The 18825-nt window shown below is 37.3% G+C and overlaps 1 protein-coding gene across 1 annotated transcript in view; it reads right to left on the reverse strand.

Moving 5' to 3' along the window:
• Positions 1 to 2663: 2663 nt before the first annotated feature.
• Srp68 (signal recognition particle 68) overlaps positions 2664 to 18825 on the reverse strand; it is a 28298-nt gene continuing 12136 nt past the window's right edge. The window contains exons 5-12 of the mRNA XM_071671864.1: positions 18068 to 18245; positions 16989 to 17078; positions 13310 to 13459; positions 10954 to 11106; positions 7543 to 7703; positions 6185 to 6296; positions 5855 to 5989; positions 2664 to 3653 (exon numbers count right to left, since the gene is read on the reverse strand). Of these exons, the coding sequence (XP_071527965.1) occupies positions 3399 to 3653; positions 5855 to 5989; positions 6185 to 6296; positions 7543 to 7703; positions 10954 to 11106; positions 13310 to 13459; positions 16989 to 17078; positions 18068 to 18245 (1234 nt within the window). The 3' untranslated portion in view covers positions 2664 to 3398. The remainder of the gene's footprint in view (positions 3654 to 5854; positions 5990 to 6184; positions 6297 to 7542; positions 7704 to 10953; positions 11107 to 13309; positions 13460 to 16988; positions 17079 to 18067; positions 18246 to 18825) is intronic.

The following is an 18825-nucleotide window of genomic DNA, read 5'->3' on the forward strand; positions in this document are numbered from 1 at the left end:
TCAATCACTGCTCTTCCATACAGCTTACTTTATATACTAAACACACATATACCTAAGTAATTTGCACACTCACTTTGTTCCCCTTGCCTTTATGCAGTGGCACTTTACATTCATGCTACCAAACTTCGGGCACCTCACCATGATCCATACAGACATTGAAAATCCTTACTAAACGATCAACAATGATTCACCTACTCATAGAAAATTCAACTGCAGTACCAAAAACTCCAGCCTCCATGCCACATCTTATCCTACTCAAGGCTTTTATTAACTCTTCACCAAACCATTTGCCATGACTCTTCCACTTCACATACTTCCCCAGCCCAAACACCTTATGTCTGCTACCTCATTAGATTATGTCACATTCAACAACCCTTCAAAGTACTAGCTCTGTCTCCTCATCACTACCTGTTACCATTATCCATTTGATAGTCTTCTCTGATGTTTCCATTTGTTCTCTTTTTTGTCTGCCTATCTATATCTCAGATGCCATTTCTTTGCCTTAAGTGCCTCACCTTTAATAGGACTTTGGCAGAGGGGAACTCCAGCACAGTTGCCAGAGGATCCTACCAATTGCTCCTGGCAACTACTACCTAATGTTCCAGCCCTCTTTTTCCACCAGATGCTCTAGCCTAATGTTTCTACCTACTACTATCTGTTGCTCTGACCATTTTGCCGATAGGCAGGGCTAGCACTAGTGCTCACTGCAGGAAAATCCCGAGTTATGAGGAAAGAATTTTGAGTTATTTTCAAGCAGTGTGTGTGACAAGGAGATATTGTATGTGATGGACAGAATGACAGCAGTTCGTGTGTGAGAGAGGCAAAAAGAAAAGCTACGTAGGTCAGAGGAGTGCAACTTGACAGCCAATGAAATGCTGGCTAACTACCTAGCCATCACTAACCCTCCCAATATGCAGGTGGGCAGTACCTGTAATGTATCTCCCTGGTTGGTAGCTTGTTTGTCTCACACTATTAACCTCCTTCCAAGAACATTTTCTTATTGTCCCTGAAGTTTGTTGATGCTCCCCAACTCCCATTTGCCTTCTTTTTCAGCTCTTGCACCTTCCTCATGACATCCTGCTGCTTTCTCTTGTACATCTAGCCATTCCACATAAGTACTGACCATACATCTCTCTCTTCTCTTTCACAAGCAACTTTACCTCATTAGCCCACCACTCACTGCCCTTTCTCATCTACCCACCTTATGCATGCTACACACTTCTCTTGCACATGCTGACACTACTTTCCTAATACTTCATATTCCTCACCCTCTCCCCTAGCTTCCTTTACTCTCACCTATTGCCATTCTACACTCAATCTCTCCAATCTTTTCTGATCTCGCTTACTTTCAACGTTCCCTTCTCATCCATTTCATTTTGTGAAGACTCCAGTTCTGCTTAGCCTTTTGTGCCTCACCCTTGACAGGCCAATAGCAAAGGGCAACTCTTACGCAGTGTTACCGGAGACTGCAAGACCCCAAGATTGTCCCCTGAAAAACTGAAAACCTCAGCACACCTCGTGTTTGTATTTAAAAGATTACCTTTATGGAATTGGGCAACACCTCCCCCTTTTAGTTCCACACCTAAGGGTGTGGTAATGAGATCACCACAAGAAGGCAGGGCAAGACTTGGATACTCTAGAAAACTAAAGTAGCCCTTTAAGGTCCTGAAATTCCCCTTCAAGTACTGAAATTTGAAATTTTTTCCAGGTAAGAGCACCTCCTAACCTCATTGCTTACGATACTGCCACTGCACAAAGATTTCACCTTTGATAAAACTTCTATACTTCAAGCAGCTTTTCTCCCACACAGTATATTTTTATGACCTTCCACAAGGAATCTCTTATCAACCTTATATACTTTCTCCAGATCCATAAGTGCTGCATATAAATCCATCTGTTTCTCAGCATTTCTCACAATGGTCTTTAAACAAACACGTGATCTACCCATCCATCATGATTTATTTTCTTATTCCCTGCATGTCGTAAAAGGTGACTAAAAGGGGAGGGAGCAGGGGGCTGGAAAGCTTCCCCTCCAGTTTTTTCTTTTCCAAAAGAGGGAACAGAGAAGGGGACCAAATGAGGCCACATCCATACATGACCTATCATAAGTAATGCACCGCAACCATAGATCCCTATCAACATCCAGGCTCCACAGACATTTCCATAGTTTACCCTGGACATTTCAAATGCCCTGGTTCAGTCCACTGACATGTCAACCCTATTTTACATTCCAATTCACTCTGTCCCATGCACACCTTTTGCCCTCTTGCATGTGTAGGCCCAGATCACCCAAAATCTTTTTCACTCAATCCTTCCATCTCCAATTTGGTCTTCCTGTTCCCTCCACTTCTGACACATATATACTCTTTGTCAACCTTTCTTTACTCATTCTCTCCATATGTCCAAACCATTTCTGCAAACCCTCTCCTGCTGCCTCAACCACACTCTTTTTACCACACATCTCTCTTATCCTTTCATTACTTAATTTCCAACACATCCACCCTCCTCTGCAGCTTGAGTAGTCGTGTCAATTTTTTCTAAATGCCACGGTCATAATGCAAATCAATTGGACGTTCATATTGCCTTCCTTTTTTGATATAAGGTCAGAGAAAATCAACATACGGAAGGTTTGTGAATCTATGTTGGAAGGTAAAGGAAAACAGTTTGTTGGTTATCTTTATCAAAATGGTCCAATGCTTTCTTTAACAATTTTTAACATTTCTCAACAATGTCCTGTAAATAAATTGGCTAAGATTTTTTTTTGTAAAGTATGAATCACAATATATATAATAGGAAGAAAATAAGGATAAGAATTTTTTTTTTTACTCATTTTTCAGCCAGTAAATACAAGTTGATTCATTTAAAAGGTTTCAGTACATACCCATCAAGTTTGGTAGAGAACTGATTGGTACAGTGTCATCTCCCACCAATGCTTTATTAAGGCAATGTATCCCAAATTTACCTTCTAGGACCAATCTCTATAACTTTAACTCATACCAGTACTCAGCTTCAAAAAATGAGCATTAAAAATATCTAACATATGAAGTCCCCATTCTCAGTAATATCTTAGGTACCAAAATATTGAAAAATTCATGTTAATCCTTATTAAAAGCAGTCAAGTATCTCTATCAAAGGGCAACTTTATTTTACAAAATAATATGGCAGAAGGCACATTTTAAAAAAAATATCTTTACACAGTCAAAAACCAATTGGAAAGTATATTACATGCATTCAACTTCAAAATTTCTTACTTGACCACATCATTTGTCCAGAAAGCAATAGCTAAACTAATTCCAAAGCATTCACAATAGTATAAAAAAGAAAAACTAACGATCCTTTAATTGGAAAAAATACTAGCAACCTTTTCTGATATATTTTGTCACTATACAATAAAAAATTTACTTTTTCAAACCCCAACCACCCCAGAAACCTTTAACCAAGCCAGTAAGGCCACCAACACCTACTCCAGCTGCCTGCTTCTTGGTTTCTATCTTATCATCAAGTGAAGGAAAGTCAATGTGGTTTAATGCAAGATCAAAAAATAGAGGCTTGCATGGCACAGAGGTCATAGGAGATGGCACTTGAGCTACACATGGGTTGTTTGAAGTTAAACTTGAGTCCTCAACGTATTCATCCAGACGGTCGATAAGTAACTGTAAATAATATAGTCATGATGTGATTGTTCAAAACTCAAGTCAGTATTAATAAAAAAATAAACACCTATAATCTTGCATTAAACATGAAAGAAAAATCAAGGTCATATGCCCAAGTTTCAATTTTGGGTACAATTACTGACAAAACATTTCATGCTGTACTTCAGTTCTCCTTTTCATTCATTAGGGAAAAGCAGTCATGTGCAGAAGTTCAATATTTGTGTACTTAAAAAAATGACTGGGAGATTTATAAAAGAAAACATTAAGAGGTCAAGAGAAAGGTGCAAGGGTTGAAAAAGAAAGAAACTGAGAGTTGGGGTGAGAGTTTCATTAAATTTTAGAGAGAATAAAAAGGTGTTTTGGAAGGAGGTAAATAACGTGTAAGACGAGAAAAAATGGGAACATCGGTGAAGGGGGCAAGTAGGGAGGTAATAACAGGTAGCGATAAAGTGAAGAGGAGATGGAGTGAGAATTTGGAGGTTTGTTGAATGTGTTTGATGATAGAGTGGCTGATATAGGGTGTTTTTGTCGAGGTGGTGTGCGAAGTGAGAGGGTTAGATGTCAGGTAGTGAAAGCTTTGCAGAAGATGAAATCCGGCAAGGCAGCAGGTTTGAATGTTAATGCATTGGAATTTATTAAAAAAAAGGGGGTTGAGTGTGTTGTTGATTGATTGGTGAGGATATTCAATGTATGTATGGACCATGGTGAAGTACCTGAGGATTGGCAGAAGGCATGAATAGTGCCTCTGTACAAAGGCAAAGGGGATGAAGGTGAGTGTTCAAACTACAGAGGCATAAGTTTATTGAGTATTCCTGGGAAATTATAAGGGAGGGTATTGATTAAAAGGATGTTGGCATGTACAGAGCATCAGATTGGGAGAAATACTTAGAAGAACAGATGGATTTGTACGTAGCATTTATGGATCTGGAGAAAGCATATGACGAGTGGATAGCGATGCTTTGTGGAAGGTCTTGAGAGTATATGGTATGGGAGGCAAGCTGATGGAGGCAGAGAAGTTTTTATGAAGGGTGTAAGGCATATGTATGAGAAGGAAGAGAGGAATTAGCTCCCAGTGAAGGTCAGTCTGTGTGGTCCCCATAGTTGTTTAATTTGTTTATGGATGGGGTGGTTAGGGAGGTAAAAGCAAAAGTTTTGGAGAAAGGTGCAAATTTGCAGTCTGTTGGGGATGAGGGGGCCAGGGAAGTGAGTCAGTTGTTTGCTGATGATACAGCAATGCTGGCTACTTTGAGGGAGACACTAAAGTTAGTGACTGAGTTTGGAAAAGTTTGTGAAAGGAGAAAGTTGAGAGTAAATGTGAGTAACAACATGTGAAAACCTCTCTTGATGGAGCCATCTGGGCAATGGGAAAGGTTCTGCTGGGGCCTGGAGGAGTCCTCAGCATAGAGTGATGAGCCTCCCATATCTAGGCGAGAGGCATGACCAACTAAGGACATCAGGCATACATCTCATACTCTGAGGTCATGACCTACTGTCCTGACAACATGCAATGTGTTTAGTCTACTCTCACTCCAGCTTAACCAATATCTGCTGGCTGACTAGAGCGTTTATACACAACATTTATGCAGAGTTTGGAAAATTCTGTGCTAATCTTTACACACAAATGTTCAACAGCAATAGATTTTGCAGTCTGAATTTCAATGAGATTTAGGTAAGATATCATATACAGTGTAGTTCTGCCTCCTCAGCTGTCTCTAGCTTACAAGTAAATTGTAGTCTGGTAAATTGCACTAACTAATCAGATTGCTGTTTTTCATGTTCAGAAATGCTTTTGTTAAATAATGATAACATGTTTACTGTTTACCAATCAATGCAATTCTGTTATTTTGCTTCAAATGGATCTTATATTCATCTAAGGGCCATTTAATTCCTTCGAGTCATTTCAGTACGAGACTGATGGTGTTATTTGGTGAATGGCTATTTTTCGACATAGCTTCATGAGCCCCATGACCCGCCCCATCGTTACTGCCTGATGGGGTGTGAAGGGAATTCATCCTGAATTCCTAAATGTGTTACTGTCTGATGGGGTGTGAACGGGATTTGTCCTGAATTCCTAAATATGTTAAAATAAGTTAAAAACGTTTTAGACCAACAACAACACTTATGTTAACACAGGACCAGTATATATGGCTTCTGCTAACAAAATCTCTAATCAAAATGGTGCTCTTCACCCTACAACTTACTTTCTTGTCTTTAACTGAATGTTTAGACACACTTGGCCTTGAGGATTCTGATGCAAGAATGGCTTGTGCATGAGCAGTGAACTTTTTGCTGTCTACCATCGCTGACAAATTCTCCAATCCTTCCTTCATTGATGCCTGTTGAAGGGAATAAACGCAATTGTTCATTTACATAAAATTCTTCATTCAAAAGATATGGAACGAATGAGTTACATGAAAATACATGAGAAAGTGGTAAAAACTTAAGGAGCTCACTCATTCTACATGGATAAAATCTACTGGAAAAGCATAAGATTAACATGAAATCTTTCAGCATACAACAACACTTCTTACCTCCATCTGACTCTTGTTTGCGGCTTTCATGTGGTCTAATGTTCTCTCATATAAAACTAATGCCTCAGCCCACTTCTCCATCTTAACAAAACTCTCTGCTACATAATAACACCTGTAAAGTTGAAGCAAATATCAGAAGAATTCATAGGGATTTTCAAAAAAATCTAATAAAGAAAAAAATAGCAAGTTGGGGAAAGTGTTCTGAACTTTACTGTCATACACATATCTTTAAATTATTAGCAATGTTCAATGGCAAGACTTCCCTTACACAAATTGGCAGGGTAAATACTACTTTTAAGAGCCACAGTCAATGGAAACTGTTCTCCATATATCCAAACTTTTTCTTATACATGCTCACCATTTCCAGCAAGAGTGAGGTAATGTAAAGAACAAAAGACTGAACCTTAGAGGGGGGGGGGATCCTTATTTAGCTCCTTCCTCTGTTATTTCTTTTGGAGCTTCATACAGGGAGACTTTCCAGCCAACCTGGCCTGCTTAGTCACCTTCTATGACATACAAGGAATGTGTGAGCATAATTCTTCCTCCCCTATCCCAAAGGTCCAAAGATATTATCTAAACTCATACCAACTTGATTCTTGTCCTGCCATCTCATTATGGGGTTAGTTTCAATTCCTAAAACCAGTTTTCTCCTCCATCCTCACAATCTAAACATATAATTTTCAGTATCACCTGAGCAAATTATTCTTGCCAAGTGCTCCTTTTTCATCCTATAATACTGATATCTACAAACCTCAAATTTATCAATCTTTTTAATCCCACAACCCTTTAAAAAAAATAGAGCACTTTCCTGACTATTTGCAAGCCTCTACAACTACCTGAATATAAAAGTGGGGTCCTCCTGCTAAATATGCAGGCTAATATATAAGCATTACCATTATCATTTACTTTCCCCTTAAAGAATCATTGTTATCCCAGCAATCACTCCCTAACCTTCCCTGTAACATTCTACTTGAAAATCAATACCATCTATATTACACTTAAACAATGACACTTGACTATTACCTTCATTCATTTGAACAGCACTCAATTCCATTACCAAAGTTTGTTTGGAGCTCTGTATTGGCTAATTTTGTAAAACTGTCATCGGCAAACTCAAGCATGCCAAGGATCCACTCTTTTCCTTAATTGTAACATACATTTTTACTCAAAATACTTATCAAATTCCTTTCATTACCATAGTACAAGCTAACATACTGAATAATCATAGTTAAATAAAACACTTTTGTGGTTAATTTTTCATATCTGCCTTTCTTCACATCTTTACCTCCATAAGTAAAATCAATATCTTTTCTTTAACATAAAATAGAATAATGAACAGAAATCTATGTCTTACACACCTATGGGCTTTGTAGGCCAGCACCTGTCTCTCTATGCTTTCCTTCAGTTGGAGGTCATCTTCTAACCCAGGCAGATTTGCCATTTCTTTCAAATTCTGGATGATAATCTCGTATAAGCGAACCAAGTCTTGTAATTTAGGGGCCTTTTTTCCATCTTCAACCTTAAAAACAAACTTAATTGAATATCAGGAAGCCTATGAAATTTTTACATCTAATGATCATTTTCCTATATCTAAAGGTGGATAGCTCATGCAGAATCATTTACATGCACCTATCCTTGTCATATGTAACACTTGACAACACTTAAACTCACACAGCCCATTCTTTGTACTAGATTTTTCCACAGCGAGCACTATGCAATAGCCCTATCTTTTGGCAAAATGGTAAAGCAGTAGTTAGAAGTAGTAGGTAGGAACATTTAGGCACAATTCTTAGGTAGAAACAGTAGGCAGGAGCATTAGATAGAATAAGTCATTAAGAACATTATGTAGGAGCCTCTGCACTAGAGTTGCCATCTGCCAGTGGCCTGTTAAGGGTGAGGCACCAATGGCTAAGAAGTTTCTTACTTATGAAGACTCTGTTGCTATGCCCACCACTTTGAGGAAGTTCCAATTGGAACAGGAATCAGATATATAGATAGACAGAACCTCCTCTACCATAAATATTGTATTTCAAATAAGAATGACCAAAAAATCAAGTCCGAGATATATAGAATTCTTTATGCTGACTTAGCAACCGTATAAGCTGGTATGATCATGTTTTTGGGTGAATGAAAATCATCCAGCCAGCGAGGTAACCCAAGTGGGTAAGAAAATGAATGATGGAAAGAGAGAGAGGGAAATCATCAGAAGAATAGAGGAACATTCGTACCAAATAGTTGAAGACATGAATGAGTTTGTAAAGATTGGAAGCTATACAGTGGGAACTAAAGATGTTGAATAAGATACTGAACTACAGTCTTTAACTCCAAGTGAATATAGCAAACTTGATGCAAGAAGATATGATAAAATTTAATCAATTTGGAATAATTACTTCCAAAAATTCTCATAATCAATGAAATTTTGCTTTATTTAATGTACTGGGAGTTACACCCCTGGTTTCCCTGTAACATGAAATCAAAAATTTCAAAAATTTAGATTTTCAATTATAGCTAATCTTTACACCTATCAAATGACATTAAAAAATAGACATTCATTATTATGAGCAGCAAGCACACACACAGCAGAGAAACATGCACTGATGAAAGTCAAGGGTGGACTTAATTCATAAAGCATAGTATACACTGATCCTAACAATAAATTACACTCTTGTTCAGAACTGTGTAAAGACAGCAACAATTAAAACACTACATACTTACCTGTCAGCACAAATGTTTAAGAAACATATCCTTACAATAACAAGCAAAAACAAATAAAAACTCGTGTACAATTCAGTACATAAAGGAGGACCTCTTCTAATACCATACACTGAAAACTGTTAATCCAAAAAATATTTCTAACACCAATATAGGCAGTCAATCATTATTCTTATACCATCTATTTTTTCAGCACACAAATCCACAAGCTCTTAACCATTTCTATTCACAACACACTGAATACTCCATGCATACCAATTATACCCTCAACTGCCACATTATTCACTTTCGCATTCAAATCACCCATCACTAATACCCAAGGTTGTTATTCCAATGCATGGACCAAAACCTCTAACATCAACATAGAGATTAGGGCAGAATGTAGTCATAAAATCTCTTAAAATCAGTAATTGTTCACGGAGGAAAAGGAAGAGGAGACCTTACCTACAAGTTTCTAAGTCAAATACTTTCCCATGTGACAGCTAGCATATAGCACACATCCCATATATGTACTATATGCTTGGTAATACAGTATGTATTCTCTGTTGTCATATACATAGAATAGATGTTTTTCTTGGGTTAATTGGGGAAAATTTTTTAGCCATTTATGTAATCTTCTTTCAAAAGTTTTTGTTTCTAAAGGGGACTTTACACAAGCAAGGGACTGAATAATTATAACAACCTGAGAAGTTTTACTTTCCCAAAATATGTTTATCATACATATTCCCAGTTTCCCACAATAATGAGGTAGTGCCAGGAACAGATAAAGTAATGGCCTCATTCTCTCACATCCACTTTCTAGCTAATATAATGTTCATGCAACAACGCCAGATTCCACTATCCACAACCAGGTCCCACAGACCTTTCTGTGGTTTCTTCCAACTGCTTGATATGCCATGGTTCAACCTACTGACTGCAAGTTGACATCTGTATACAACATCACTCTAATTTACTTTACCCCTCCCGTGTCTCATACCCTCCTGCATGTTCTGGCCCATAACCCTCAAAGCGTCTTTCAATCCATCCTTCCAGCTCCTCCTTGGTTTCCAGCTTTTCCTTGTTCCTTCCACTTCTGACATGTATGTCATCCTCTCCATACATCCAAACAATTTCAGTCCACTCATACATACTCTTCTTCCTACCAACACCCTTCTCTGACCCTATCATTCTTATTTGATCAACACTCCTTTCACACCACATGTTATTCTTAAACATTTCATTTCCAATACATACACTCTCTCCTTAATATTTTCCAAGGCCCACACCTCAAAGCCATATGGCACCAAAAGGACTACTATACCAATACATATAGCCATCTTTGCCTTCAAAGACAGTGCGCTCCGTTCCAAACAATCCTAACTGCACTCAGTCTATTATTTATGGTTCTCTGATGTGTAACAGAGACTACAGCAGCAAAAGATGATTAAACAAAAACTGAAGTGTTGTAACACTGAGCACCAGTAAATTCACAATGCTAGATTTTGGGTGTAGCTAGACTTACAATGCTGTATGCAAGACATCTGAGTAACTTATCTGTCTGTGATGGCACTGCTGTCCAATTGAGGAAATATCATCTTGCTGACAGTCTTTACTTTTTATACTGAATAATGATCTTAACTGACATGTCAGTATCATGTTCTTCACTGAACCTCTTCCCTACTTTGTAATTCCATTACTTTTTTGACAGCATTCCTAATTTTGTTACAAAACTCCTCTGTCATCTCTCTCTACTAAAAAAGGAGTACATATTTCTGCTGAGGTAAGCAAAATTATTTCAGTAAATTAGTTTACATATATTGGATGCAGATATTAAGAAACTGGTACCAATATAAATCCTATCATACTCCAAAGTAAAGTAGCCAAAAAACAGAAAAGACAAATGCTACAGATTGACAGTTATTTTTCATGCAAACCTTCTGAAAATAAAACTTGAAAGACATTAAGTAATGTGTATGTAAATGTCTACAAAATCCTAACTGTTTACCTTACATAGTTTTGACTAAATTTTGTTGAAGACCCTTAGGATAAATAATGGAAAAATGAATTCATATACATACCATCTTTTCCCCACACACAATTTTCTGGTAAGTGTCTGCAAGAGCTACGTTGCGGAGTATAGTTAGGTTCAGTCGATGATACGATAGATATGTATGAAGGAAGTGCAAGGGGGATACAGGACCCTCACTTGCCATTTGTCTAGGTTTGAAGGTCTGAAAAATGAATAATCAATAATAAAATCATAACCAAAGATTTAATAACTAAAGATGTGTCATGGTAACACATATATATGCCCCTAACACCTGATCCTGAGTGAATGTAATCCTAAATGTGATAAAAAATAATGGCTAAACAACTTTAGCAGAGTTGTTTACAAGAAAATGAAGTTAACCTACATCAACAAACACAAGCAACCATAAGTGATTTGGTTCCATCTTCAAACATGAGCTAACTGATAGAATCATTTTTGCAAATACAGCTAAACATCACATATACTTTACCTTCCTGCCAAAGAATACCCTTTTATGGAATCTCCTACAGCACTCAGGAAGCTGACTACATCCATTGGGTGGGACATCAGATCAAGAAGGGTGGTGATAATGTGCATGTCTTTGAGGGAAAAGTAAAGTACAGGACTACTGAGGAATAAGTGTTCTGTGTCTTCAGTATGAAATTTGTACCATGGGCATGAGAGGGGGTCTTCTTATACATTGAATTGGTGTCTGCAATGCTGGAGTGATAGGTGGTGTCCAGAACACACACAAGAAGGCATAACTTGTATGTGCCTTGGATTGTTGTTTCAGAAGGGCATATGTCTGTTGGAGTGTAGGTCAGTGGTTTACTGTTTGCCAAGTCATTGTGGTTTGCATATATTTTGTGTCTGTTGGGGGGATAATCTGTAAATAGAGATTGTGAAGGGCAAAGCTGGGGTAACTTTTGTACTTCCAACTGTGGACTGGAGGTTGCTTATGAAGTGGTCTGGGTGAGAGGGGCCAAAAGCTATTACAAAGAACTATTTAAAAAGCAGGAAGTGAGACTGTACTGGAATGGTACCAAGAAAGTTTAATCAAGATCAAAAGGGAGTAGTACCACACTTTTGAAGTGAGATTATATTGGAAGCATTTTTAATTCTCTGTGCAGTTAGGTGGAACATAATCTGCCTCCATCTAGTCACCAAGCATAGGATGACTCTTCAAAGCTTCCAAACACTATGGAACTGCTTCTCCTGAATGTTTATAATCCATGCAAGGTCTGTGTAATTCAATCACATTCATTTAAGAATATCATGAGGTTACCAAACACTCTCAGTAACTAATGGGAGCAATCTCTTGTTTCACCATGAGCAATAAAACTCAAGCAACAGACAGGTCTTGGGAGAAAAAAGGTTGGTTCATTGTTTGAAGAAAGACAAGCTACCACCAGAGGTATGGAGCTAACTAGCTGCACACTATAACAAAGCAAGACTGGACTGCTGGATTCAACTCAACTCCATTCTTAATGGGCGAATGCCTAAAGGCATGTCACCATAGGAAGTGATCAATGTGTTCAGTGCTGTCTTTCAATCTGATGATATCTATGTTACCTATCTTTTAAAAACATCAGAGGCATGTACTCTGTTAAAAAAATTTGCATATATGTATGTAACGAAATCCTCATACCAAGCAAATGAATGAGACTCTTTCTGAACAAACTACTGAAATTTTAAGAGGACTCACAACCAATATAAGCTGTTGACAGAAGAGAATTCAAATGATCTGCAACCACTGAATATTAGAGAAATGATCTGCTGTCTGACCACGGTAGTTATACAACACTGGATTTATAGAGTATATTCTTAGGGATGAGTGTCACTGACAGTTTCTTTACCACAGTGGGCAGTGTAGTATAATAATGAAACCATGGAACAACATATAAGCCATAAAAAATAATGGTGCATTTGCAAACTGAGAACCCAATCACTTACTGTCAATCAAATTACAATGTTTGGAAAATGCCTGCACAGAGAAATATGCAAGTATATGCACATTTCCTACTTTACTCATACAAATCTTTCAATGTAGCTTCAAGAAAACTAAGCATCTTCTTATCATCACAGTCTTTCCTCGGAATAAAACAACATTCCTGATACTGTCTAAAACAATCATGAAAATAAGAATAATAAAAAGAATTCTATGAATGAGGAAAAAAAGGAAAAAGTGAAAAAAGTTAAATGTTCTGGCAGAGCAAAAAACTGATATCAATTATTGCTAACAATGCCCCAGAAACTTAAAAACTAAACATATGTCATATGCAAAACTTGTAAAAGCTAATGAGTCTATCATTCCCTATGGTTATCATTATTCATTATAAAAAGATTAAACTACATTCATATTCTCAAGTTATATCCTCAATTTTAATATTTGCTCACTCGCTTACAGGATCATTCTTGAGGTCATCTCGCACCAACTGGATTGCATCTTTACACTCCATTAGAAGCTTGTCCAACATCTTCTCTCGTTCATCTGCACAACTAGTCTTCTCTAGTTCTTCATGAATCAAACCCTCATTGAACAAGAAAAGACGAACCTACAAAAAAGAAAAAATAACATTATCAAGCATAACTTATTTGTTATAATATAATTTTTCATGACTAGTTAATAACCAGAAGCTATTCTATCTTTTTCTTCATCCACTTCCTGTAGGTGTAACTGGTTACACACAGAAAAGTAATGCATGATGAACTTACCATACACCAAGAAAACAGAACTTTTCAGGAATATCTTTCCAAAAATACATTAACATCACATGCAATTAGCTTCTGTCCTACTTTATCTTTGGTAATTATATGAAATCCTACTCACCTTATCCAAAACACACTTTATGTAATTTCCTGCAAATTCACACTCTCTATATGTATATCCAACTTTTACATTCTGTATTATACTTGGTGAATCATCCTCTACATAGCAGATTAAACAATAACTAATGAGCCACTCAGCTCCTTTCCCCTAAAAAAAAAACACATCTCACTGACAGGTGCATAAGCACCAAATATCATCCACCACTGATAATCCACTTTCAGTCAAATTCACATCAATCTTGAAATCACTTCCTTATACTCTAAAACCATCTTACAGCTCTTCCTTCACCTGAAGAGCCATCTCTTCTTTGCTACTGCTCTCACACTAATTTGCAATCAGTGAACATTTGCTCCATTTTCTCTATAACTTCATCTTTGGTATCAGTAATCTTCACTGAACATAAAGGTATTACATTGGAGGCACATTGCCTCACCTTATTTGTAAACTCAAGAATTGTTCTAAAGGTGTCATGTTGGAAACACTTCCACAATTTATCTGTATGCTCAGAAACTGTTCTCAGTGATGTAACAGTGCAAGCTCAAACAAAATGTACACCAATATGACCTGCATCAATCCATTTTATATGTCTATATTTACCTCCAAGCTGATGCTTTTCCTGATATCCTTCCTCACACTAGACACAAGGGTCACAAAGGTGCTCTTCACTCATATTTCTATGGGGGTCTGAAGCGGTTATACTGCAACTTTATAAAGCACAGGATGGAGGGTATTCGCAACTTTAATTTTTCCCATGTCAATATTACTTTTTCATAAGTACTGCATAAGTGAATCACAAGATAGTGGAGCACCGGTTGGGTGTACAGTGAAGTCAAGATGGACAAGGCAGGTATACAATTGCCCACACCATCTTGGCTGACATATTTTTCTCTGGGGTATCTTATTATGTGTTCCAAGGGATTCTTACTGATTTACTCTGTTTTGTTTCTTCCAGGTTGTAAACTTTTTGTTCTAACGCTGCTCTGTATGTGTGTCTTATGTTGCAGAGGCTGTATGTTCCAGTTCCACCCCATTACATTAGAAATGGAGTAATGATAGATATAAAAGGAAAATATAGAAAGCCCAGAAAAAAAAAAAGGCTGAAGGCTTTCTAATGGCTTGCCTGCCTGGTGAAATAAAAATATTGCAAGGAGAAAGCACAGGAACCTTTAAAAGAAGGGTAGATTAGTGGCTTAAAACACTCATAAGATTGGGAACTATACATGTGGTGGCAAATAACAGTATTGCTAAAAAAAAGCAGTCAATGCCAACAGTTAGGTGTTAGCCCTGCCCTATGGAACATGCCATTCAAAATTCCTGAATAAATTCTGTTACTGATGTTGTCTGAGTTTAGCTGTGGCTTTTCTAGAAGTAAATTGGAGAAGTTAAAGAAGTATTGGACTGATGCTTTTTGGGTAAGTAACCTATAACTTCAATTCTACATCCCTGGATTTCATTAATGTCCCAAGCCCTGTCCCTCAGCTGCAATCAATACACTGTCTTTTTCAGTCACAGAATTATTGCCAGATTTGCCATCCCAATTCTTCAACAGTCTTCTCTGTGCATCTTTTCTCAGCATATTCCACGACTAACCTATTTCAGTTTCCTAAAATGGGCCCTTCTCTGTGAGCATTACCAACAACAGCATTACTTGCACTCTCTTTTCTCTTCATGCATCCTAAATTTATAAATCAATCTCTCACTTTATTTTAAAGTCTTTTAATCTCTTCATTCATTAGCTGTAACTTTTAATCTTGTTCTATTATCACTTAACCCTTTCGTAAACTACAGTTCCAGCTGTTTCATCCTTTAGTTTTTCTTTGCAACTTTTTCCTCCAGTTTCAAAACTATCAGAATCCTCCTCATCCACCTTCTTTCTAGTTAATTTCAGAACAATATTTTGCCAAACATCATTTTCCTGACGAACATTTTTTGCTCTAGATCATTTCCCTTTTTTCTATACAATTGCTTCATCAAGCTTGAAAATGACAATCATCACTAAATTCTAATATACAAAAATATTAAACTCCCCACAAAACTTCAATTTAACACAGTTCTCTAACAGTGTCTCAAAATGGCCACAACTAGACTCAAATAATATCAATGATGTTATATTCATGCATTTTGAATAATGCCATGTCATATAATTTGTTGACAGAAGGCTTAGATGACTATTAGCAATATGGAGCAATTCTCTACCTGTCTTTTTTTTCAGAAAACTTCGCATATCCTCTAATCAATGTTATCCTCTTTATCTCTCAATCATTAATTCTAACTGAAAAAAATATCCTCTTAAAAAATACCAAGCACCTATCATAAACTAGACAATTGGTGTCACATGCAACTCCCCCACCTCACATCTCATTTTCTGTACTTTAATACAACCCAGTGAATTACCAACCCTAACATACAAGTACTTCAAACAGCTCATGTGTTATCTTCTTCCCTTTCCCTGTACCATAAACTTGTTTAAGGTGTATTGTCTTTGCCTCTTCTTCAATATTTGAGCCAGTCTTGAAATCTCTTGAAACTCTTAACAACAAGTGTCTGTTGACTTGTTTAACAATACATTATTGTTTTAATTTTATCTAGTTCTTTCTGTACTTGATACCAGGACATATCTTACTTAAGAAACTGAACATTCCTTTACAACAACTAACATAACCTGAACTGTGATCTAAAATAACTCTAACACTGTAATCAATATATTTGATCAATCTACTTATTCTATCACAGAAACAGAATTTTTAATAATCAATAAAACATCCCCACAATGGATTGAACCAGGGCTTGTGAAGTGTCTGGGGTAAACCATGGAAAGTTTTGTGAGGCCTGGATGTGGAAAGGGAGCTGTGGTTTCGGTGCATTATACATAACAGCTAGAGATTGAGCGTGAATGAATGTGGCCTTTGTTGTCTTTTCTTAGCGTTACCTTGCGCACATGCAGGGGGAGAGGGTTTTCATTTCATGTGTGGTGGGGTGGCGACAGGAATGAATAAGGGCAGACAGTATGAATTATGCACATGTGTATACATATATGTATATGTCTGTGTGTGTATATATATGCATACGTTGAGATGTATAGGTATGTTTATGTGCGTGTGTGGACGTGTATGTATATACATGTGTATGTGGGTGGGTTGGGCCATTCTTTCGTCTGTTTCATTGCACTACCTCTCTAATGCGGGAGACGGTGACAAAGTATAATAAATAAATATATATAAAACATTCCATGATGTACATATTCTAGGACTCACTTTCTCGTGCTTGACAGATAAGGTACGACCTTTCCAGGTAACTTCACTTAGGGTAGCTGCTTGTCTTTCTCTGGCTGATGCAAGGAGATTCTGTCAAGAAAAATAATTGTGATGAACCATTTCATAAGATAAATTAATTACCCTATAAATGCTGTAATTGTTCGATAAGAATGTAACAATATCTACAAGCAACAAAAATCTTGGTCCAAGTATTCAAGAATAAAACTTGATCAACAGAATATCCACAATCTCAAAGTTAGATTCTGTACTTTCTCGGAAACAAAAATCATGCGAGTTTTTCTACAGATATCCACTTTCTTACAGAAGCAGCTTGAATGGTCAGGAGAAAACTGTGCATATCAATCATACAGCATGTTTCCATAGTGTATCACAAAAAAAAGTCATATATAATACTCTATAAAAGATCCAGATTGGCAGTTCTGAGAAGCCTCAATAAAAATCAAAAAGGTATTACATATTAAAGTTTCAAGTGAGCATAACTTTATACTCCCCATACTCTGTCTAATGACTGAGAGCAATGTGCTATCAATGAAATGAAACAGGGCAAAGGAAACAGTTGGGGGAACCACAAAAAGGTCCATGGCACCTGGTTGTGGACAGGGGTTGTTTCACCATTACACATGACAGGTAGAGGATGGATGTGAAGGACTGAGGTCATTTCTTCATCTGTTCCTGGAACTATAATGCAAATGCATGAAATGGTAAACAAAATTCTTTTTATATACCATTTGTTAAAAAGCAAGAAAAGGAGTACTGAAATCTAAAGGTGCACTGACAGTAAGACACACCATCAAAACAGGAAAGTGAGCATTTCCAAATTGCTAGGTATCACACCTGAGTTTTATGACTTCTCATAACGAGTAGTCACTATTCATGACACACAGGAGATCCATGATAGTACTATATTTTTTCTCCTACCCCAGGGATATGGATAGCATGTCCAGGGAAGGAGTGTAATGGATTGGGAGGCGTAAAAGAAGGGTAAAGGTTCCAGATGATGATGCACAACATCTGAACTTATATAGCTTAATCTATATGAAAAAAAGAGATCAACTAACATCTAGCTTGTCTCCAAGGGCTTCATTTCCACGCATAGCTAAGAGAGTATCTGTAGCAGACCTATCACCCAGGTGATGACGACAGAACCTCAGTTTGACTTCCAGCTCTTGCAGTCGACTTCTATATATTTCAGACTCCTCCTCCGACACGGCATCTTTTAATTTGCCATAGATTGCCCTGTAAAAACAGTTTCATTAATATAACATTGTTGGAACTACTATTCTTTCAAACATACCCATTTTTGCTCTCCCAGATAATGTTCTCTCCTTTCACACATTCTTCATCACAAGTAACAGCACAAATGAAAGCATCAGTGAAGGGGCCAACAGTGGTAGTAGTAACAGATGGAGATAAGGTGAAGAAAAGATGGAGTGATTATTCTGAAGGACAGTTCAATGTGTTTATCAAATGAGTGGCAGATGTGGGAAGTTTTGGATGGGGATGCATGCATGATCAGAGTCGTGGCAAGTGGTTTGGTGAAAAAAGAACAGATGGTAAAAAGTGTGGCAAAGCAGCTGGGGTGGATGAGAATGCAAATGAATGTCTTAAGAAAGGGACTGACTGTGATGTTGATTGGTTAAATATTATTTCTAATGTGTGTATCATGGTGATGTGCCTGAGCACTGGCAAAGTGCCAATATTGTGCCTTGTATAAAGGCATCAGGAAAGAAAGCAAATGTCTGAATTGCAGAGGTATTTGTTTGTTAGTTGTTTAGTGTACCTGGTAAGTTGTATGGGTGAGTGGAGAGTGAGGGTG

This window comes from Panulirus ornatus, chromosome 17 (assembly GCF_036320965.1).
Source record: "Panulirus ornatus isolate Po-2019 chromosome 17, ASM3632096v1, whole genome shotgun sequence".
NCBI classification, from domain to species: Eukaryota; Metazoa; Arthropoda; class Malacostraca; order Decapoda; family Palinuridae; genus Panulirus; species Panulirus ornatus.